Source organism: Physeter macrocephalus, chromosome 8 (assembly GCF_002837175.3).
Source record: "Physeter macrocephalus isolate SW-GA chromosome 8, ASM283717v5, whole genome shotgun sequence".
NCBI classification, from domain to species: Eukaryota; Metazoa; Chordata; class Mammalia; order Artiodactyla; family Physeteridae; genus Physeter; species Physeter macrocephalus.
Window position 1 is genome coordinate 126,278,048 of NC_041221.1, and position 25,106 is coordinate 126,303,153.

The 25,106-nt window shown below is 35.7% G+C and overlaps 1 protein-coding gene across 1 annotated transcript in view; it reads left to right on the top strand.

The window, feature by feature from the left end:
- The window catches only part of ADAMTS19 (ADAM metallopeptidase with thrombospondin type 1 motif 19), a 307,854-nt gene that overhangs the window by 115,523 nt on the left and 167,225 nt on the right, over positions 1–25,106 (top strand). The window contains exon 7 of the mRNA XM_024123327.2: positions 623–666. Coding sequence (XP_023979095.1) covers positions 623–666 — 44 coding nt within the window. The remainder of the gene's footprint in view (positions 1–622; positions 667–25,106) is intronic.

Consider the following 25,106-nt stretch of genomic DNA (forward strand, 5'->3'; position numbering starts at 1 on the left):
AAGCTAGTAAAAGGTAGATAAAAAGTTCTGCTTTCATATAGTTTCCCTTTCAAGCTCATAACTAGTTAGGGAATGCTCTCCAAGATATGGTAGTTAAATAAAGAGAAAATTATAGAATTTTATTCACGGTGATATCCCACCTATGTAAAAATACTAATTTCCTCATGCCTTTATTAAAATTATCAGTCTGTTGCCAATCTTAAGATATAAAATGTTATGTTGTTCTAAATTGTATTTCTTACATTTAAATCTTCAATCTGGAAATTATTTTTATGTCATGTGAAGTAGGGATCTTAACAATATTTTTCAAACAGAAAACCATGTCCCTACACCAGATATTTTTCTTGTAATAAAACAATGAAATACTATAAAATTCAAAACAAGATGGAATTTTTTTGAAATATTGTATAGGAAATAGGACATAATGTTTCAGGATTGTATCAGGTAAAAATTATCATAACAATTTAATTCTCACATTTTCTTAGAATTAAAAATTAGTTAATCTTATTTTCAGTTTTATTAAATTCTTGGAGATAAAGAGTATGGTTCAATTATTCATTATAACTATTAAAAATGAGTCACATACTCTGGAAGAAACAATATTTTCTATTTTTCTTTCTAGGAAAGATTTCTGTGTACACAAAGATGAACCATGTGATACTGTTGGTAAGTGTACATAAAAATTTTTACAATTTGGAGGAGACCTGGGGAACTTGAACACATCATTTGTTTAAATATAGAAAATTATTTGAAAGTGCTAGTTTGGATGAAACACTTAGAATGTCAGTGATATATATTTTCAACCTATATGTTTGTCACCACTTCAGTTATTAATGAAACAGCCTGAAGACATGTATGTACTATATATTGGAGAAAAGTTTAAATGATGCTTTAAGAATATCACGAGGTCTTTTTTGTGTTTTTTCCCCCAGAAATACACCCATGGATTCAATAAGATTACATTATTATTCATAAACTGAGGCACAGTATGTTAACGTCAGTAGGATTGACCTTTTTCAGGCCAATGGATTTGGTTTTTTTTTTTGTTTTTTTTTTTGTTTTTGTGGTACGCGGGCCTCCCTCTGTTGTGGCCTCTCCTGTTGCGGAGCACAGGCTCCGGACGCGCAGGCTCAGCGGCCATGGCTCACGGGCCCAGCCGCTCCGCGGCATGTGGGATCCTCCCAGACCGGGGCGCGAACCCGTGTCCCCTGCATCGGCAGGCGGACGCGCAACCACTGCGCCACCAGGGAAGCCCTGGATTTGTTTTTGAGTTATACATTTGAAGTTCTTTGCAGACTGTGAAAGAAAGTCCATCTAATTTGCCCGACAAATGAGGATTTTCTGTACATAAAGTAGCAAATTTTCTATATTTTGTCCTGGATATCTAAAATCCCTAAAATGTAACCGTATAGCCAGTAGGATCCATGAACCACAGTTCTTAATTTTGAGAAAATGCCACATTAATGCTAATATAAATGCATGTATATAAATTTACCTATCTAAGCAGATAGATAGCTAAAACTGTAGATAGATAAAATTATAAAACTATTTGTATATATGTTTAGTCTTAAGACACTATGTATATGTATGGTGTCTTTTGTTTTTTTATTTTTGGGCCGCGCTGCGCGGCATGTGGGATCTTAGTTCCCCGACCAGGGATCGAACCCGCGCCCCCTGCATTGGAAGCGTGGAGTCTTACCCACTGGACCACCAGGGAAGTCCCTGTATAGTTTTAATAAGGTATTAGTATTGGGTTATTGGTAAGGTACCTTTAAGAGTCATGATCTGGTTTTGATGTGTCATGTGGGGTTCATTCCTATAGTGTGGTGAGTATTTTAACTTAACCATCGTTGAGGTGTCATTTATTCCTTGCGAGGCGAACAATAAAAAAGTGGCAAAAACAGAATAAATTAAGTACCACTGGTGCTTAAAAAAGAAATTCTAACTAGTTCTGTTAACTTAAGTTCTCACCAGCCTCCTCAGATGATTAAATCTGAGATAATAAGTGGAAAATAGTTATAATAGTATGAAGCAGATGATGATGGAATCAAAGGAATGTTTGATTTAGATGGGACTGTAAGAATAAAATGAGCTGGACACCTAAGGAAAAGCTGAATTGATTTAGGGATGATCTTCCTCATGTTAACTAACTTGCTTCCTGCAGTTTTGTTGTCTTCTTGCCTGAATCTTCAGAAATTAAATCTTGATATATAGCTTTAATCAACCTAACCATGGAAGCATTTGATTGCCAATAAAGCTTGTCTCAAAATAATTACCTTTTCCTCTACTTAAACAACTATGTTGCCCCTAAAGCCTTCTCTTAATATAGACAGATCAACTTCTTGCCTTAGTAGAGCATCTGAGAGAAATCAGCAACTCGGGCAGTATCTTCCATAATTATGGACTCTCACCACCTTTTTACAGCATGGACGCGTGGACTAAGAAAGCAGTTACTAATGAGAGGCGAACCAATTTCTTTTTGACTATGACTGTGTTTTATATCTTGCTAAATATGCTAATTGAAAATAGCATGCATATTCATGCTGTGAAACAGTTTCTGGGTTGAAGCACATTTGAATAATGAGGTAGCTTGGTATATTTGGAATTATTAGTATAATTAGAATATGTATGGTTAGCTAGCAAAGTGGTGTAATCAGTCCCCAGCTCTGTTCATCTTGTCCATTAAGAGCTTGATAAAAACTAGCTTTAAATATTATAGCATAGGATGTGGAAAGTCCAATGCCCTTTCTGAGATCTCTCTGTGTTTCTGAGTGCATAGATTCTCAAGGTCTTCTCTGGCATCACTAAATCCTAGTTTTCCCCTCTGTATCTTGTGGCATTTCTTTTTCTCATCCCAAATATGAGACAACCGTCTTTTTTCATATTTAGTCTTGAGCAGAGTAAAAATCTGAGATATTTCTTTAGGGGACATTAAATGAAAACCTCTAACAACTAAATCAGAAGAGTAGTCTCTTTATCCCAATCCCTGTCCCCACACAAAAAATCTTTTCACACGAACCATGCTTATGCCTAGAGACATAATACATTGGTAAGATTTATAAAGACATTTGTGTGAAGTGGATATGGTGGTTGCCACCCTATCACTCATGCATCCACCACTGTGCAACCATGATGCCAGGTAGAAAAGAAAAACTCCTCTACATTTGGGTCATGGTTCGTCCAGGCCTATCAAAGGGATCGTTTCAGGACCTCAGGCCTAAACCAGTCAGCATATGGCATTGCTGTGGTTGGGACATGCGACCTGTAACCTATGTCTGCTTCGTGAAGCTGAAGAAAGAAACATTTTTCATGGTTGAAGCTTGGTCATGTCTGTCCCCACTGCATGTAAACAAGGAAGGATGCAACCATGATTACTATAATAACAAAGGAAACTAGCCTTCAGATGAATCTGAATTCATACACTGCAGAATGGAGAGATGCAGGGTGCCTTTATCCTCAGTGACATTGTTGAATTACGGCATCCTCCACACCTTGGACCCAGTCTAACCTTTAGGCTTCTGAGTGTGTAAGCCAATAAATATCCTTATTATTTAAGCCAATTTAAAGTTTTCATTTCTGTAGCTTGCAGCCTAAGGCATAGATCTTCCCTGATACTCATATACTCTTTTATAAGAGAAGAAGAATATGGGGCAATATTAATAATATCCACTCTTATTAAGAGAGTGCTGATAAACTGCTCTGTGATTTGTCCCCCAAATTAAATAAGCGTGTGTGGCCTACTGGTCATCTTAACAGCTCTCAATCTCTAGCATAACAAAACAGAAGAGATTTAGAGCTTAAATCAATTGAATATCTATTGACACACATTTTAAAATCTCCTCATGTAATATTATGGGGTTTTTTTTGTCAGATGCTTAAGTTCATATATCCCTTCTTTCTTCTTTTATCTGTTTCTGATGTGGATACTGATACATTTCACGTTGGATACTGTAGTGAAAATACTGAAAGAGAGGAAGGAGAAAGAAAAGAAGTGGATTTAGTATTTATTAGTTTGGATAATATGGGCCTGAATGGTTACTTTACCATGAAAATTTCCCCTACTCTCCTACGTGTGTGAGAGGGGAAAGACAGCAGTTAAAAGCTTTGAATTTAGGTTGCTAATTTGAATTGTAAATGGAGAGAAAGGCCTATATTTTAAAAGCAATGTAATACTTATACTGCACATTGTAACTTGAGCAATACTTTCATGGACATTTTCTCGTTTATTTTCTGAAACTCTCTAGTTTTGTTATCATTACTGCTTTACAGATGAAGGAAACTCTGAAACAGAACAGAGCATCAATTTTGAAGTCAGACATCTAGATTCAAATCAGTGCTCTGCTATTTATTACCTACATGAATGTGGGCATATTATTTAACACCTTGAAAGTTTGAATCGCTCACCTTTAAAATAGAGCCTATGTTATTGACCTCACAAAGGCAGAGAGTTTTTAATTGGCGCTCAGTAGGCACTAGTTTCTGTCACATCCTTTTACTCCCTGCAGAGAAGTTGCACATTTGTCCAGCATCACTGTTAGTAAATGCCACATGGTGCTAACCTCTGCCTCAGATCTTACTATAATGAGAGGCAGCTTTCCTTTATAACATGATGCATTTGTTAATCGAGGACAATACAACTAGAAATCTGAAGGTGAGAAAAATATCTTTGAATGAAGTTTTAGAATAAAATTGTGTATATTAAAGTATATAAAGAAATAACAAATATAAGCTTGGAAGTAACTTTTACTTACCAGCATTTAAAATTTGAAACAATAGGATATTTTGCTTGTTTACTGATGGAAAAGATATGTGCATTTTAAATGAGCCAGGCTGTATCAGTGCTATGGAATATTATAAATATTATATTTATAATAATATTTATATTACATATTATAATATATTATAAATATAATATAATAATATATTATAAGTATAATTTAAATATAAATATTTATAATCTATTATATATTTATATATTATAATATTTATAATATTATAAATATTATAAATGTTTCAGTTGATAAGTTATACTTATTTATTAAGCTTATGTTTGAAAAGCTGTTTAGAGGGTAAAAAGTAAAAGTTGTTTTACCACCTCCTCAAGCACATTCTTTCCTGTTGTTTTAGTTAGGAAGATTAGTAGGTAGGTATATAGATACTGGAGGAAAAAAATGCTATTAAACGTTTTAATCAGCAAAATATCAATTCTCAAACATATGTGTGTTCACCTTTTAACATACCTGAAATTGAGATTAATTTTGTAATCAGTGGCCTATTAGAATTGTGTCATAGTTTCAGTCAGAGTTTTTTAATCTTAGGTTTGGATGAACTATGGTGCTATCCTTAAATTGAAAGAGAAATAAAGTATAATTCCAGATGCAAGTCCCAACTATTACTACTGGTATTGCTAGTGAAGTTGCCTTACTTTCTGTGGCTGGCAGAATAATGGTCCCCGAAGATGTTCATGTCCTAATGGACCTGGAACCTGGGAATATGTTAGGTTACATAGCAAAGAGAAATGAAGTTTGCAGGTAGAACTAAGGCTCCTAGTCAACTGACTTTAAAATAGGGAGATTATCCTAGGAAGTCTAGTATGCCCGATGTAATCACAAGCGTCCTCAAAAGGGGGAGAGGGAGGCAGAAAAGTTCAGAGTTGGAGAGAGATATGATTACTGAAGAAAGGCACAGAGAGATGTGATGTGAGAAGGATTCAACTTGTCATTACTAGTTTTGAGGATGGAGTCAGGGAGCCCCAGGTGAAGAAATATCTAGAACATGGAAAAAGCAAGGAAACAGATTCTCCACTAGAGCCTTCAGAGGGAGCACAGACAGCCTCATGATACATTGATTTTAGCCAGTGGGATATGGGTCAAACTTCTAATGTAGAGAATTGTAAGATAACAAGTTTGGGTGTTTTAAGCCACTAAATTTGTGACATATTTGATAACAGCAACCATAGAAAAGCAATATACTTTCCAATAATTAATTACTCCCTCCCATAACTTATGGAGAAGGAGTAAGGAAACATGGTATTCTTAAATCTTTAGACTGTGGGTTCAAAAATTCTGTCTCAGTAGTTTTAAGAACTGGTGAAGGGTTTGGGATTAGATAAAACACTAAAATTTGGATCATGTTATATAAATATATATAAGGAGCAATGAACTGGGGCTATGCTAACAAACATGATTAATTATAGTTGGCCATTTCTAGCTGAGAGACTAGACAAAAAAATAGCCTATATCATCCACTAACAATCTACGAAATCTAATCAGTCCATTAAAATCTTTGCAAGAAAATGCCAAACCCTGATGATTTCACAGATGATTTCTACTAAAATTCCAGAAAACAGATCAATCCAATATTATACAAGCTATTTTAGAGAATAGAAAAAGGTGAATTCAAACCATATAAATTTCTTACCATATTCTAAAACGGACAGTGTAAGAAGGAAAAATAATAAGCCATTCTCACTCAGGAAATAAAAGAAAGAATTCTAAATCAAATATTAGCAGATATTATCTCACAATGCATTTTTTAAATAACCAAGTAGGGTTATTTTATTTGAGATTTATCCTGGAAATACAGGGGTAGTTTAACATTAGAAAATCTTAAAATGTAACTCTGTAATCCAATTAAAGATAAAAACCATATGATCATCACAATGGATAAAGAAAATATCAGGCAATTCAAAACTCTTAGCAAAATAGGACAAAGTAGGAACTTTATTAACCAGGTTAAAGATATTTACAGAAAATATATGAATGTATTTTTTTAAATAGTGGAGCATTAAAAGCATCCCTTTTGAAATTAGAAACAAGGACAGGACTCTATTTTCACTATTTCTGTTCAACGGTGCATTGGAACTTTTAGGCCTTAAAATGATGTGGATGTTATGATTGTCTACATTTTAAAAAAATAGAGAATATGGAATTAATTGTTAAAATTAATGGAAGAGTTAGGTGGTTAGATAGCAAATCAATATTGAATAACCAATTGCATTTTATATGCCAGCAATTCACAGCCACGCATTTTATTTAAAAATTCTATGAAATATATTTAAAAATGCACAAAAAATAAAATTATTTGGAATATATAATATAATAACAAATATCTAAGACATATGGAGAAAATTATTGAGCTATCTTGAAATTCAGTGAAGAAGACCTGACTCAATGAAAAGATAAAGTGTATTTATGGTCTGAAAGACTAAAGATTATACAAATATCCATTTCCCTCAAATTGATCTGTTGATACAACATATTTCTTTAAAAGTTCTAACAAATTTTGGAAGAAAATTGAAAGGCTGATTCTAATGGAGGAGCATAGGCCTAAGAATTGCCAAGAGACTAGTGAAGAAAGAATATGGAGAGGAAATCTTCTCTATTAGGTATCAAGATATGGTCCATAATAAATAAGACAATGCAGTTGCACATATTTGGGAAATGAACACTGGAAAAGGAGGAACATGATATTAAGATAGTCATTCAGATGGAAAAAAGTTGAAACAAATTCCATATGGTTTAAATTTTTTTAATTTAGAAAAGAAAATATAAAAATATAATTTTATATTTTTGAGGTAGAGACAAATTTCTCAAAAAGGACACAAAAATGCTAATCATGAAGGAAATGCTTGATGAATGCAACTGTATTTATATTGAAAAGTTCTAGCATAAGACATCATATTGACAGTAGAGGAAGAAACCAAGCTTCTCTCAGGGAGAAGACACCATATCTCATGGGGTATATGGGATCTTCCCGGACCGGGGCACGAACCCGTGTCCCCTGCATCGGCAGGTGGATTCTCAACCACTGCGCCACCAGGGAAGCCCTCATGGATTTTTTAAGGTGACTTCATTGTCATTAATTTCAAGATATGCCATTATTTTATGTTTCTTTTTTTCTAAAGAAAAAAATATGATGAATTCTAATTGTAAGACATTATTTTAAGATGTATCACAATGTGAAATAATGTGAATCTTGGAATTAGTGTTCTATAATAATTGCAACACATGTAACCAACAAAGTATTGGAACCCAGAGTATAAAAACAACTTCTCTGGGACTTCCCTGGTGGCACAGTTGTTAAGAATCTGCCTGCCAATGCAGGGGACATGGATTCGAGCCCTGGTCCGGGAAGATCCCACATGCCGTGGAGCAGCTAAGCCCGTGTGCCACAACTACTGAACCCGTGCTCTAGATTCCGTGAACTACAGCTGCTGAGCCCGCGAGCCACAACTACTGAGCCCGTGCGCCACAACTACTGAAGCCCACACACTATAGAGCCTGTGCTCTACAACAAGAGAAGCCACCGCAGGCACCGCAGTGTGTGGTACCACAACGAAGAGTAGCCCCCGCTAGCTGCAACTAGAGAAAGCCCGTACGCAGCTACAAAGACCCAATACAGCCAAAAATAAATTTAAAAAAACAAAAAACCAAAAAACCAACTTCCCTAAATCAGTAAGAAATAAGCAGATAGACATGCTAAATACAATGTCCCCCTTATCCAAGGTTTCACTTTCTGGGGTTTCAGTTACTTCAGTCATCCAAGGTCCAAAATAATAAATGGAAAATATCAGAAATAAACAATTTGGAAGTTTCAAACTGCACACCATTCTGAGTAGCTTGATGAAATCTCCCACCACCTTGTTATGTCCCACCTGGGACCTCAATCATTCCTTCCTCCAGTGTTAGCCACTTATTAGCCAGCTTGGTTATCAGGTCGACTGCTGAAGTATTGCGGTGCCTGTGTTCAAGTAACCCTCATTTCACTTAATAACCGACCCCAAAGCACAAGAGTTGTGATGCTGCCAATATGGATATGCCAAAGAGAAGCCATTAGGTGCTTCCTTTAAGTGAAAAGGTGAAAGTTTTGGACTTGATAAGAACAGAAAGAAATCATATGCTGAGGTTGCTAAGATCTCCAGTAAGAACAAGTCTTGTATCCATGAAATTGTGAAGAAGGAAAAAGAAATTCATACTTGTTTTGCTGTCGCACCTCAAACTGCTAAAGTTATGGCCACAGAGCATAATAAAAGCTTAGTTAAGATGGAAAAGCATTAAATTTGCGCAATAAGATGTTAGAGAGAGAGAGAGATCACATGTTCATAAGTTTTATTACAGGGTATTGTTATAATTGTTCTTATTATTGTTAATGTCTTACAGTGCCTAATTTATAAATTAAACCTTATAGGTACATATGTATAGGGGAAAAACATAGTATATATAGGGTTTGGTACTATTTGTGATTTCAGGCATCCACTGGGTGTCCAGAACGTATCCCTGATGGATAAGGGGGGTACTAATGTAGGGCAAAAACGTTAACCGCCTAGGATAATAAAGTTAACCACCATTTTTAGAAGAGAATACATCAGGGTGAATTTTTTTAAAAAGAAAAGATATGAACCTCATTAGTAATAAGGGAAATACATATTCAGATTAAAAGATTTCTACCAATGAGATTGATAAAATTAAAAGTCTGACATCATCAAGTGGCGGAAAGAATGTGAATCTATGGAACACTTTTAAGCTTCTGGAAGGAACGTAAATTGGTATAACCACTCTAGAAAACTTCTGGCAGTATCTTCTAAAACTGGCATAGATATAACCTGTGACCATTAATTCCATTCTTAGGCATATACCTAAGATAATCCTATGTGCACTAAAGACGTGTAACAGAACATTAGTAGTCATCAATCAAGAGTACATTAATTGATCAGTGTTTGATGAATGAAGAAACCACAGTGTGCATGTGTCGTGTTTAACTGGAAAATATCACCTGGTGGGAGAGCATAGAGGTGATAAGGTATAAAGTCTCAAACTTTGAAGAATTTCGACATTTTCATTTTCAGTTAGAGGATGAGAATTCAGCAGGTGAGCCTGAGAAGATACATTTACCCTAGAAATGTAAACATGCAAACATAAGTTATCAAAGTCTAAAGTTAAGCTTGCTTCTCTCTCAGGAATACATGGTGCTTAGAACACTTCACACACCCTGCCTTGATTGTAGGGTATTGTCATTTTTAAGAATTTCATTTAATTTTTAAAACTCACAAGATGTTGTTATGGTTTTCTGTAGACAGTGCTTAATTAGACTTGCTCACATATTTATAATTTTATTAGTTCTTCATTCTTTCTTACAACTCAGATCTTTCTTCTGACCATATTCTCTTGCTGACTGAAATGATATTAGAATTAGAATTTCCTTTAGGAAAGATGTGCTGGTCGGAAGCCTTTAAAGTTTTGTTAGTCTTAAAATGTTTTAATTTCATTCTCATTCTTGTGAGGTATTTTAACTGACTGTAGAATCCTAATATTCTGGGTACATTGTTTTGTTTTGTTTTGTTTCAGCACATCGTAGATCTAGTTCACCTGCCTTCTGTCATCCATTGTTGCTGTTGAGAAATCAACTATCAGTCTGAACTCTTTTTAATGTGATCTACCTGGGCTCTCTATTCTGTTTCATTGATCTATGTATCTGTTTTTATGCCAGTACCATACTGGTTTTTTTTGTTTTTTGTTTTTTGTTTTTTTTTGCGGTAAGTGGGCCTCTCACCATTGTGGCCTCTCCCATTGCGGAGCACAGGCTCCAGACACACAGGCTCAGCGGCCATGGCTCACGGGCCCAGCCGCTTCGCGGCATGTGGGATCCTCCCGGGCCAGGGCATGAACCTGTGTCCCCTGCATCGGCAGGCGGACTCTCAACCACTGCGCCACCAGGGAAGCCCCTACCATACTGTTTTGATTACTATAGCTTTGTAATATAGTTTGAAATCAGGATGTGTCATACCTCCAGCTTTGTTCTTCTTTCTTAAGATTGCTGTGGCTATTCAGGGTCTTTTGTGGTTTCATATAAATTTTCGGACTGTTTGTTCTAGTTCTGTGAAAAATACTATGGGCATTTTGATAGGGATTCCATTAATGCTGTAGATTGCTCTGAGTAGTGTGGACATTTTAATAATATTCTTCCAATCCATGAGCACAGTATATCTTTCCATTTGTTTGTGTCATCTTCAATATCATTCCTCAATGTCTTGTAGTTTTCAGAGTACAGATCTTTCACCTCTTTGGCTAAATTTACTTCTAGTTATTTTATTCTTTCTGATGAGATTGTAAATAAGATTGTTTTCTTCATTTCTCTTTCTGATAGTTTGTTATTAGTGTATATAAATACAACAGATTTCTGTATGTTAATTTTGTATCCTGCAACTTTACTGAATTCATTTACTAGTTCTAATAGTTTTTTGATGAGGTCTTTAGGATTTTCTGTATCTAATAGCATGTCATCTGCAAATAAGGACAGTTTTACATCTTCCTTTCCAATTTGGATGACAGGTGCTGTCTTTGTCTCAGTGTGGTGGCTAAAGCTGAATACCTTTGGATTTTAGTTTGGCAAATGCCCACAGGCAGCCAAGCACATTAGTGCCAGTTCCAAACTCTGCATTTCTCCTTTCTTTTTCTTTAGGCCTCACTGGTATACAGAGCCTTGCATTTAAGAAGATTTTTTGCTATTTTTATTCCAGGATTTGTATGCTAGAAGTGGAAGTCCAAGAAAAAACTTTTAAAGCATTATTGTATATATTTTTATACATGCTACAGTTACACTTAGTCACATAAATCCACTTCTCGCATAGGCACTGATTTGGAGAATTGGTGTTAAAAATAAAAAACAGTGAGAAGTCATGAATTTGTTTTATATTTTTGCAAATCTCTTTATATCTGGCCCGTAGAAGACAGCAGGGATCTTATATCTGCTTCTGCATGTAAGGTGTTGGTATTTGTTATTTTGCTTTAAGTGTATGAGGAAAATCTGACCTCATAAAGATGTATAGTTGGAAAATGGATGAGTATTTTCAGATTATTGTGAATACTCTTATTGAAAGTATACTAAAACTCGGTATTGTCTTAGTGGTTAGTGGATTGTAGCAATGTAGAATCTGAATGCATATCAGTAATCATTTATACTCTGTTACATTAATATGTGTTGGTGTATCTCACACTTTAAGTGGATGTTTTAACTATGGATAGCATTTTAGAGAATCATTGATTGGTCAGTTGGAAAATATGGGTTCACTGTATTAGGCAGATCTTCTATATGTTGACACATCTCACTATACTATATATATATATATATATATATATATATATAAATCATATTCGTCAGTATCACCATCTGTCTCATCAGAAAAATTCCTGAAGTTTTGGAAAGCTTCCAAGTGTACAGTAGCAGATAAAAGTTTCCCAATATTCTAATTTTAGTTGAAAGCTTGAATTTTATTATTGGCAAAAAAAAAAAAATACCTCCCATCAGTTGGTTTCCTTTGAGTGACAGATTCACTTTGTTCATTTTTGGGTGTCAGCCACATTTGCAAATCTGAATAACCTTTGTTTGTCTGTCAGAACTTCTTTCAAGTAAAAATGGTGTTCAACAAAAAGCACAAGGAGTTCAGCTCAGAACTCAAACAATCTCACAGTACTCAGAGACAACATGTTATTTTAGTCTGTGGCAGAAATGCTTTATCCATGCTTCCTTTCTGTTACACAAAATATTTAAAAATACATATACTCAGGAGTTCAGATTTAATAAAATTAATACATATTACTGCTTCATCTAGGACATATAAAAGTGAAATTGCCATTTTCCCCCTGGGAGTGAATGTCAGTGAAAAATAAAATGACTGACAGTGAACGCAGTTTTACCTCCCATTGCTTTTGCACCATCAGTGCAAATGTTGACAGTTTTGACTCTGTGGGTCTCTTGAAAAGATCTTAGGAGACCCACTGAAGAGGTGTTATGGAAGCCCAGGATTCTGCAGAACACTCTGTGAAATTCTGCTGTAACCTGGCAGTGATTGATAATCAGTGGTGATAGTCGTTGTTCACGTGTGTGGGTTTCATGAAACCTTTTAAGGACTTTATAGTATAGAAAATTGGTAGATACTTAGAGCTGGCAAAGGTACGTGTTGGATCAGTATGAGTTTCCAGCTATGAATATTTTTTAATACATGTTGATAGGAGAAGCTGTGCATTCTTTACCCCCAGATTTCCAATTCAGGGATGCTTTAACTCTCCCTACGTTCTATTGCTTCATTATTTTTAATAAGCCTTCTGTCTTTCATCAGGTTAGGATGATGGTTTATTCTTCTGTGCACTTCTGAATAATTCTGATTTTCTGTACATGCAAATTGTCAAACAGGCATACAGGCCACCTATGAAGCAACTGCCAAATAAGAAATATGTTCAGAGACTAAAACATACTTAAATAACCCTTTTATGTTAACACTGTACACGTGAGAATCTCCAGACACTTCCCTTTCCAAACACCAGTATGTTCTCCAAACCACATTTTAGCAGAAGCAACCATTTTTATTGGATAGGGAGAAGAGATCAAGCCAATTTCTGTCAAGTAGCTTAATTTTCACTAAACAGCAGTCGTGGCATTTTCTCTTGCATTGTGGTACCTAAAGAACAGAGTATTTCAGAGGCTGAAAATACTTAAAGAAATTACTGAGATCATCTCTCTACTTTCATACCCTTTTGGTTAGAACTATATTTTTTCTACCAAAAAAATCATATTAGTTTAATGTTCAATATTTTGAAACTTGTAATTCTTTGGGCTAGGCAAACAATGAAGTTAACCTTTATTATACAAATCTTTCTGAATGAATTGGTACTGTAATTAAGTCTTCAAGGGAGTTCACATACATTTATTAGGGATGATATTGGGGGTTCTTGCCCATTCAGTCTAGTGGGACATATAACTTAGAGATTATCAAATATCTTAAAGAATGCATCAGCATTAAATGTAAATAATTTTATATAAACGAGTGCAAGGTTTGGGTACCCACAAGTCATCATATTTGTGTGAGATAGGTTTTCATGAAGTGCTGCTCAGTTTTTAATGTAGATGTTCTCAGAAATGCAAATGAAATATATTCCGTGTGGTAGACAGAATACTAAAGATGACACTCCTAAGATTCCTGTACCCTGGTTATTCAGTCAATCACTAATCTAGGTTCTGCTCTCCTGGAAGGGATTTTGCAGATGTAATTACAGTCCCTCAGTTAAACTTGAGATATGGAGATCTAACTTTAACAGTCTCCCTTCAAAAAACAGAGGCAAGGAACTGAGTTGTGTCAGCAACCTCAATGCATTTGGAAGCCAGTACTTCCCCAGAGCCTTTAGGTAAGAGTCCAGCCTGGATGACATCTTGATTTTGGCCTTGTGAGACCCTCAGCAGAGTTAAGCTATCCCAGACTTCTGACCTGTAGAACTGTGCAGTAATAAATGGGGGTTACTTTCAGTCACTGCATTACTTAAGTAATTTGTTATGCAGCAATAGGAAACTAATGCATTCAGACTAAAGGATGCATATTATTATACATCAATTGGGGATTTAAAAACTGAAAGAAAATGAGGCCATCTTAGATGAAAGTACAGTTTATGGCCCTCTGGGAAAGCAGAATAAGAAAAAAGAAAATGTTTGTTAAAGGATAGAATTTAAGGGAGAGATTCAAAGAGATTTTCACTTATCATACCCAATGGGATAGTAGAAAAGTGATAGGATTTCAAGAGGATTTTGTAAGGATTTACTACATTCCTATAATCTTTGCAAGTTCTCCACATGTAATATTTCTTTTCCCTTGTCTCATTAGTGATGAACAAAAGCACACTAATATGATATGGATCTGAACACTTGCCCTGTGGAGCAGGAAAAAAGGGGTGGGGAAAACTGGCGTCAAAGGAGGTAAATTGGGTGGTACCAGCTTGGAATATAAGAAAATGCACCAATCTTCGGACCTCCAGCGAAGAAAATAAGAAAACCCAAGGCAGTCAGACTGGGCCGGGGCGTGACTCTAGCTTTGCAATATAAAGGCCTGTAATTTCATCTATTGGTGATGTGTAATTTCATCTATTGGTAATAATTCACACTAAGACACTTTGAAAAGTTAAAGGGGACATCTTTAGTAGTTATGCTTGGACAAAAGCATAAAACGGATGCCCCAGGCAAAATAGCTGTATCGTCACTCCATTATTAATGAACATGTTTGAGACATAGTTTTACATATTAGTCAGAATTACAAATTATACATTAAGAAGTACATATTTCAGAAATCTTAAGCTATAACTATTATTTTGGTAACTTAGACATTTAATTATTTAATCCCCCAGTAATAATAATTAAACTTACTAGAAATCAACATATGAGAATTTGCTGCATATATTGGAAGCTGGTTTCACACCATATTTCTCAACCTTGCTTTTCTTCAATCCAGGTAGCCACAAAGCATTGGTTATTGGTACATTATAATGGTCTGAGTCTCAGATATATCAGATATAAAAAGGATGATAATCCTCCTCATGTTCTAAATGCTGATATCTGAATGGTCTGGAAACATACTTAGAAGATTATATGATCTGTACTTCTTTATTTGTCCTTCTTACTCAATTTTTATTGGTTCATTTCAGATGATCTTCCTTCCCCTTCTCTGTCTCCCTCTTTATTTTTTTCATTTATTCAATTTTCTCTAATATTTTGGAGCACCTACTCTGTGCCCCAAAGTGTATTAGGTTCTAGATGCTAAGGATAGAATGGTGACTAAATGAAACTGTTTTCACATTCTTTTAAATCTTTTCCTTCTTGCCATTCTTTTGTTATTCTTGCCTAGGTAACTTTAAAAAAAAAAAAATCCCATTTGTCTTCCTTTTTTTCTGAGCCAGCTTTCTCTCCAGTTAGATTATCATGACTTTCAAGCATAAACGTATTGGTACATATCTCTTAAGTTTTGAGAAGTCTTATTACTTGTTAAAAAATCTTCATATCATCTATCATCAAATTTTAATAATCTTTTTATGATCAGAAGATCCTGTCTTGATCGCAGTAAAAATTTTTCTGTATCATTTATTTTCTTCAATAAGAGTATTGAAGAAAATTGATACCTTATACATCATTTTTTTCTTTTTGTTTAGTTATTAGTATGTAATAATATTAAGGTAACCTGTGTTATTTTAATGCAAATGGTTAGTAGGTCACTTCTGTTACGGTATATAGAGTATTATCAATTATTACATGGCAAAAATGCAGAAACTGTATAAACTCATACAGAAGAAAGTGCTTTTCCAGATATTACAATGGTTTACGTCTTTAATACTTAAATAATCTAGTGATGCAGCAAAGTTGTCACTTTGCATTTGCCATAGTCTCCCCAGTTCTGGTGTTTAAGTGGCTGGAATGGTAATGACCCTAGAAAATATTGCGATTATTGAGATGCTTCATTTGCATTGTAAAAATAATAAAATTCCATTGGTAATTATCTTTAAATTACAAGATGCTGGTTTTTACTGGGCTTTTTTTGTTTTTTTGCAGAGGAGAAACTATCTGTTTAAGGTACTATCTAGTACTTTAAGGTACTATCTAGTTTAAGGTACACTGGAGTAAACACACTCCACCCTTCTCTTTCATTTAATGCAGCTATTAAACATGGGAGAATGGAACAGCTATTTGAGGATTTTAAAAAGTAAATAGTAGCATGCACATTGGGAAGAAGACAAGAATTTGAAGTACCACCAAACCAGCAGTGAGTTTATTATTTTTCTCTCTCTCTCCTGGACTCAGCATAGCCCAAACTTGAAAGTGGTTATTAGGGCATGTATAGAGAAGCTCTAGGGAATACCTCTAGTTTAAGTCAAGGAAGAGAAAGGTCCCTTAATGCTTAGAGAAAACAGGGGAAATCCCCCCTTTAAGAAAAGTTTCTACATTCTCTCCTGGCCTGTCTGCCAAGCAATCCTGTGATAGTGGCAGTGGGGACAACAGTGGCAGCAGTAGGAGTCATAAAAATCTGAGGTGAACCTTCCTTTCTGATCTGCAGAGCTTTTATTCCAAAAGGGCAAGGTAAACCCCATTGCTTTTTGTCTCTGTCCTCCTATTACTCAGACCTAGAAGCAGATACAGTCATAAAAACTACACGGCTTAGTGAGATAGCTAGAACCCAAACTTTCTGGAAGCAGGACTGAAATGAGAACCACAGGGACATGGAAGGTACCAGAGAGATAATGGAGAGGGAGGAGCTAGGGAAAGTAACCCCATAAAATTGTTTATCAACTCCTTTGCTCAACTCCAAGTTGTGTATGTGTGAATATGACCCTAAAATTTCTTTGAGAAATGAGCTACGAAGCTATTGAGCTACCCCGGTCCCAGACTGTCCCTTGGTGACAAACACATAGGATCGATTTGAATATCAATTTGAGTGAAATTTGACAATGAAACTGAAAGCTCATAGAAGCTTTTTTTTTTTTTTTTTTTTTGCGGTACGCGGGCCTCTCACTGCCGTGGCCTCTCCCGTTGCGGAGTACAGGCTCCGGACGCGCAGGCTCAGCGGCCATGGCTCACGGGCCCAGCCGCTCCGCGGCATGTGGAATCTTCCCGGACCGGGGCACGAACCCGTGACCCCTGCATCGGCAGGCGGACTCTCAACCACTGCGCCACCAGGGAAGCCCCTCATAGAAGCTTTGAAAGTTTGGAGTGTACATCCTGAACCCAACTAGGTTGATTTTATGCTTAAAAAAAAAAAAAAAAAAGAGTCAGCATTCTTTGTAGGATTTAAATAAGACTGAGAGTGTTCTAATATATTCTTCAAAATGTCTAGGATACAATCCAAAATTACACCCTCTGTAAAGACATAAGAACATCTCAATTTGCATGGGAAAATACACTCAACAGATTCCCACTCTGAAATGGCAAAGATTTTGGAATTATCTGACAAAGACCAAAATATCAGTTATAAAGGTATTCCAACTAGTAAGTGCCGGCATTCCTGAAATGAATGGAAGGATAGAAAGTTTCATCAAATAAATAGAATATATAAAGAAAACCCAAATGTAAATATTAGAATTAAGGAAAGAATAACCAAAATAAAAATTTCTCTGGATATACTGAATAGAATAGAGATGACAGAGGAAAAAGTCAGTGAACTTAACAATAGATCAGAAGAAAGTATTTAATATGAACACCACAGAGAAAAGAAGATTGGGAAAAATATGAACAGAGTCTCAGGGATCTGTGGGAAAAAATCAAAGCAGTTGTCATAGGTTCCAGAAGTCAACAAAAGGAGAGAAGAAATATGACTGAAGACCTCTCAAATTTGGCAAAAGATTTAAATCATCAGATTCAAGAAGGCAAGTAAACTCCAAACAAGAAATACTTGAAGCCAGAGGTATCATAATCAAAGACGAGAGCTAAAGACAAAGAAAAAATGACAGGGAAAAACAACCTGTTATTTTTAGGGGAACAGTGATTCTAACAACAGCAGATTTCTCATGGCAAAACATAAAAGCCAGAAGGATAGCACACCTTTTTGAAATACTGAAAGAAAGGATTGTCATGAAGATGGAGGTGAAATAAGGGCATTCTCAAATGAAGAAAAACTAATTTATAACCAAAAGAGCTTCTTTAAAGGCTGGTAATTTTTGCAGATTTTAGTGTGTTCAAATGTATTGTTTTAGAATTTCCAAATAGAATGCTATTTCTTTGTTGTTCTTCCTCCCTTTATCGCTGTTCAGACTCTACCCATTCATCAGAACCCTGATTAATTTACACTTTTGACTTCCTGGATCGTCTTCACTCTACCATGCATGAACCTGGCAGACTTCAGTATACTTTTCTTATAACTTGAATTCCATTCACTCCCTCTCCTTCTAATCTCTTTGTGGTCAAAGATCTTCCTCAATACTTTGTGTCCTCAGCATCTAGTATAGTGATTGAGCATCCCAGGTGCTCAGTCTATGAACTTATGAATAGAAATGAATTCTTGATAGGAAAATCATACCTTTCCTTGGTTTATAATAAAAGCAAGGCTGAGCTTATCTTGTTTTGGCTCTTGGCTACTAGTGTATATCTTATTAGACACTGGCCAGAACATAAATCAGACACTTAATATTTCTATTTTGGCAAGACATGTTGTAGGGATAAGACTGGGATACATAATTCTTAAGGAATTATTATGAAAAGTGGTTATTCTTAATATATTTTTCTTCTCAAGATCCTTTACTGTTAAAGCTTTAATTTAATTAGAATATTGTTTATATTAGAAAATATTTTAATGGTGCTATTAAACACTGTATGAATGTTAAAATATGCTGAGTATAACTTTGGGAAACAAAAACCATCTTAATTTAGAAAACTCCCCAAGGTCCTCCTTGTAGTTTTTATAAGTTGTTCTCACTATAAGCATCTGGAAGTACAGCTTGTGCTCACTATACACTTACACAGCATTGTCAGTGAACCCTTACTACTTGTTAAGCATCTATTCTGTGCCGTAGTTTTTTTATTATGTCACGTCCTTTAACCTTTCAAGAGTTCTCTATCATAAGGGATTGTTACCTCATTTTACAAATAAGAAAGCTAAGTTTAATGGTTAACATGTTTCAGATAGGCCATCATATGCTTAAAATATGTTATCTAAATTAATTAGCATTCCTAAGAAAAATGACTGATTTCTCAATTTTACTGTTGGGAAAACTGAGGCTTAGAAAACAGAACTAACTTTCCCATGATCACAAAGCTAAAATTCGAGGCTTGGACTCAAACCCTAGAGTATTTGACATAGAGCCTCAATTCTTAAGATTTTATCCTTTGCATTTTGCCTTTTTAATGTATACTTAATACAGAAAACAGGTCATGAAAAATTTATTATTGAATTTCAATCAAGATTTTAGAAAACACAAAATCGTCTTTGAGAAAAATTTTCACCATCTTATTTACTGTCAACTGCCTCAGTGTATAGACCTAAAAAAAAGTGATATTAAAAATGGCATCTAGGGCTTCCCTGGTGGCGCAGCGGTTGCGCGTCCGCCTGCCGATGCAGGGGAACCGGGTTCGCGCCCCGGTCTGGGAGGATCCCACATGCCACGGAGCGGCTGGGCCCGTGAGCCATGGCCGCTGAGCCTGCGCGTCCGGAGCCTGTCCTCCGCAAGGGGAGAGGCCACAGCAGAGGGAGGCCCGCATACCACAAAAAAAAAAAAAAAAAAAAAAAAAAAAAAAAAATGGCATCTAGAGTTGGAACCACTTGTCCCTAAGTACACATATGTTTTATTTGACGGATTATGTCAAAGCACTATATTAAACTTAATATTTTAAATATTGGTAGTTGAGATTTAAGAATATCAGGTATTTGTAATTGTGTTGTAATTATAATTATATTCTTTAGATTTCTCCAGTTTATAGAATTATTTATTTCCTTCACTTGAATGAAAAACACTGATCATACTGAGTGGAAAGCAAGTTATGAACAGTAAGAAAATGATTAAAATTTGGCAAGTTGAAAAAAATGTGTCAAACTTTCGAAGTTTGAGTTGGTTTGTAGTCATACATAAAGGCATGCTGTCAATGATTTTACTAGTATACTAAAAAAACAATTTATACAACTTTTTAGTAGCATTATATTTTTAGTTTTAATTGTCCCTGATTAATGCCTTCAGGATATGATTACATTATAACATTATAAAAACACGTTAGCCAAAATTCATGATTTATACGCAATCAGAACACTTTAAATTTTTCCAGCTGTATCCTTAAACTTACTTCACAAAAATCTTTAACTGTGTTTCATCTTACCTATTTTTTAAAGTCATGACAGTTTTTTAATCTCCAAGGCAGATGAAATCATTAAACCTAGTTTTTTTTTGCTCATGAGCAAAGTTATATATAAAGTCTAAGAACTCTGATTTATCGTTTTTAAAATTAACATAGCAATGAGAAGACCAGTTTTCAGCCTTGTTTGTGGTCGACTGCACAGTAAAGTTCTCATTACTGATTTACAAGGGTTAGATGTGTAATCTACCACATATGGCTTTTTGAATGCGCCACTAGATTTATATTTTCAGAGTTTCACTGAAATCTAAATTAAGAATTTCGGATGGTATATATTATTAATGATATATTAATGATATAGCAAAACCACAATAATGTACATTGGAGTCTGGCTTCATTTAAACTCTCTGAGGATTTAAGAGTTTAACTTCTAAAGCCATCCAATAACACGCCCTTAAATTTTCTGAAGAGAGATGAAAAGTGGATGTGAAGTAGAATAAATCTAGAATAAAATAGCAGGAGCACAAAACTAGCCTGCAGGCATAAATTTTCTCAATTGTTCTGCCTTCCATACAAAAGTAGTCCTTCTCTTTACCCTAATGTGGGGATAAAGTGCGTCAGCTTAGTGGTGTGGTTTATTATAAACCTTAAGGAAGGGTAAAAACAACAAAAGCACCAACAAAATCTATTTTGGATGTGTCCTTAACCATGAAGTCCTCTTTATCTCTCAGAAGGGCAGAAGTTAGGAATTGGCCACCCTACATGCCACTCTCCCTCTGGACTCCCTTTCTTTCACTATTTTTCCTAAACATTTACCTGAACCATCTTTCATCTTCTTCCTGCACCGTATAAATTTTTCATAAAAAAGCTTGCCAAAGATTTCAAGTGGTGTATATATACTATCTGGTGCACTTAGTGCACTGCTCTTAGATACCTCCATTGCACCTTTGGGTAATAAAATGAGTGATTATTTACTGTTTTATTTTCCTTCAGAAATCCATTAAAAATATAATACAATTTTTTTAACATGTATATTCCCATCTGTAGTTAATTTGGTCTCAATACACATAACAAGGTCAAAAGTTATACTAAATTAAGCAAAGAAAATGTTGCATCTAGCTTCTTACAATGTATTAAATCTTTCACATGAAGTTCCTACTTCATTTGATTCCAAGACAGTGAAAATGTAAACTTGTCAATTAATATTTTTTTCTATTTAAATTACTGTATTCATCTACCTTGTTTTTGTTTGTGTTGTTTTCACATAATCCCCCAACCTCTCATTTGATTCTCTCCAAGTAGCCTGGGTGTTGGGCTATAGATCAGAAACCACCATTCTTTCTCTGCCCTCTGAGACCTTAGGTCTTTGCATCTTTGCAGTGAATTCTTTAGTCTACATGGCAGCAGAGCACACTGCTGGACTTTGCTCCCAGGAATGTAGCTGGTGGGTTCAACAAAAGAATATTCATCTCGGGGCTCTGTAGCCTTTCTATCCAGCTCTCTTCACCCACTCTTTATCTTCCCACCCACCCCAGCCCTACCCTTCCATCTCATACTGCTGCTGAAGATATTGCTGAACTCCCGCTATGTCATCTATAGGTCCCCTACGTTAAACCATCCACCCCTCTGGCCTCCTTGGCAGCGAGAGTCAAAGTAGGCTCAGGAATGATAGCTCAGTCCTTATCTCCACCTAGTCACACAGTATATTCCTTTATTCTCTATTTGAGCCACCCTATATTGGCCTGTTGTTTCCCAATCCAAATCCACCAGAGTTCCAAAAGAATACCACTAATCCTTATCCCTTCCCACCTGCCATCAGAGCAAAGCCTTTAGATGACTAGGAAGACATCACCTATGTGGAAATACAAAAGAGAAATGCATGTTGGTAAACCTCAAAATTTATTATCACTGTACTATACAAAACATGGTCTACACATTGGGAGTGAACAAGTACTTGATTTCTCAGCACTTTCCTGCCCTTGTGGTGCTTACATTCTAAAGGAGAGATGGTCAATAGCCATAGTAAATAATTAGATTAATTGATATATTAAAAAAAAATAGGGGCTTCCCTGGTGGCACAGTGGTTGAGAGTCCGTTTGCGGATGCAGGGGACACGGGTTCGTGCCCTGGTCCGGGAAGATCCCACATGCCGCGGAGCAGCTGGGCCCATGAGCCATGGCCGCTGAGCCTGCGCGTCCGGAGCCTGTGCTCCGCAACGGGAGAGGCCACAACGGTGAGAGGCCCGTGTACTGCAAAAAAAATAAAAAAATAAAAATGAAATGAGGCTTTAAAAAATGAAATGAAAATGAAACAGGAAAAAATAGTAGATCTAAGTAAGGGATAATCTGGGAATACCAGGGTGGGGATAAGGATATTTATAATTATAATTTGGTGATCAAGAAATGCCTTACTGAAAAAAGTGATATTGTTACGGAACCAAGCTTGGGTCCATTTGCCTGTGTGCAGTAAAGCCAATCTACTGATGCCAGGTTGTGGTGAAGAAAGTGCAGCATTAATTGTATTTAGCTGCCAGACAAGATGTTCAGAGCAGCTAATGCTCAGAAAACTCAAACTCTCTGATGGGTTGCAGGGAAGCATTTTTAAAGGCAAGGTGAGGGAGAGGAGTTGCGGGGGATGTGATCAGCTTGTGTACAATTCTCTGATTGGTTGACGGTGAGGTAATAGAGTGGTGTCACAGGGGTTAACATTATGAATCCTCAGGCTCCAGCTGGGCTGGGGGCTACGTGCTCATGGTTATCATGTAGTCAACTTCTTCCATTTGGTGGGGGCTTTAGTATCTGTAAAACAACTCAGGAATGTGTATCAGATACTGTCATCTATATACTTCAGGGAGGAACTAAAAATTCTGTGACTGCTGTATGGCTGACTTACTGTTTAAATTGTTACAGCTCTCCTGATCCAACTGCTACTTTGCTTACTACTTGTTCACATCCTTTCAATCATTAATTCTTTTTTTTTTTTTTTTTGGTATAAGTTAATCCCAAACTCCTAATTTATCCATTATTAATTCTTAAACCAGGCTTTTGTAACTCAGGGGAGGTCTGGGGGACTATAGGTTTTCTACAGACAAGAGGCAGGTAAAGGACATGGGGGGAGGGGTCTCTCCCAGAAAGGCTCCGTAGGATCCTCCTTGGTTACAATATTTTAAAAAATTTGAGGAAGTTCTGAAGAGAGATCTAGGTAGAGAATGTTCCAGACAAATGAAAAGCCAGTGAAGAGGTCTTGAGGTGGAAACATGCTTGACTCATTTGATGACCTCCCTCCAGTGCAAAAAAAAGCCAGTGTAGCTGGAGTGCAGTCAATAAAGGAGATTATTATAGAAAATTTTAGATTTTGTGTTTCTTCTTGTGACAACTTTGATAAATTGTAAAATTTATTAGCATACTATTTTATATATTACCTTGATGTCTTTAGGAATTGTAGAGACATTTCCTTATTCACTTTTGGTGCCGGTGGTTTGTACTTGTCTCTCTTTTATTCTTAATCAGTTTATTAGGTATGTATCAATTTTTGCCAATTTTCTCTTACATTTGTTTTATTGTTCGTTGATTGTCCTCTTTATTATTTCCTTCTATGTTTTTAAGCTTTAATGCCCTCTTCTTTTCCCATCTTCTGGGAAGAATTTTAACCATTGATTTTCAGTCTCTTTTTTCTGATATACACTGAATTTTCCTAAGCGCTGTCATTTCAGCTCACACATTTTTGAGTTAAAGTATTTTAAACTCAGTTTAAAGTATTTTCTAATTTCCATTATATTGGAAATTGTATTGTCTATTTCCATTATAATTTCTTTCTCTTGTGGACTACTTAGAAGTGTATCATTTCATGTCTAGACAGTTTGGGCTTTTCCAGTTATCTTTTTAGTCCTTTATTTCTATTATTTACATTGTAGCCAGTGAACATACTTTGGAATATTTCCACTTTTGAAATTCATTGAGTTTTTTTTCCCCAATACTCAGTAAATGGTCAATTTTTATAAAAGTACCATATACACTTAAAAAGAATGTGAATTTTGTTGTCAGGTGCGATGTTCTATTAGGTCAGTTAAGACAGACTTGCTAATTTATTGTTCTTATCTGTTATGTCCTTAGTGAATTTTTTTATGGTTGTTCTATCAGCGATTAAGAGACATGTTAAAGTCTCCCAGTTTAATTATGGATTTGTCCATTTCTCCTCTTAATGCTGTTCATTTTTGCTTTCTGTATTTTGAGCCTATAGATAAAAGTTGTGAAATCTCCTTATTGTAGTAACCCTTTTATCATAAAAAAAAATCCCCTTGGTGGGAATGTAAATTGATACAGCCACTATGGAGGTTCCTTAAAAAACTACAAATAGAACTACCATACGACCCCGCAATCCCACTACTGGGCATATACCCTGAGAAAACCATAATTCAAAAAGAGTCATGTACCAAAATGTTCATTGCAGCTCTATTTACAATAGCCAGGACATGGAAGCAACCGAAGTGTCCATCAACAGATGAATGGATAAAGAAGATGTGG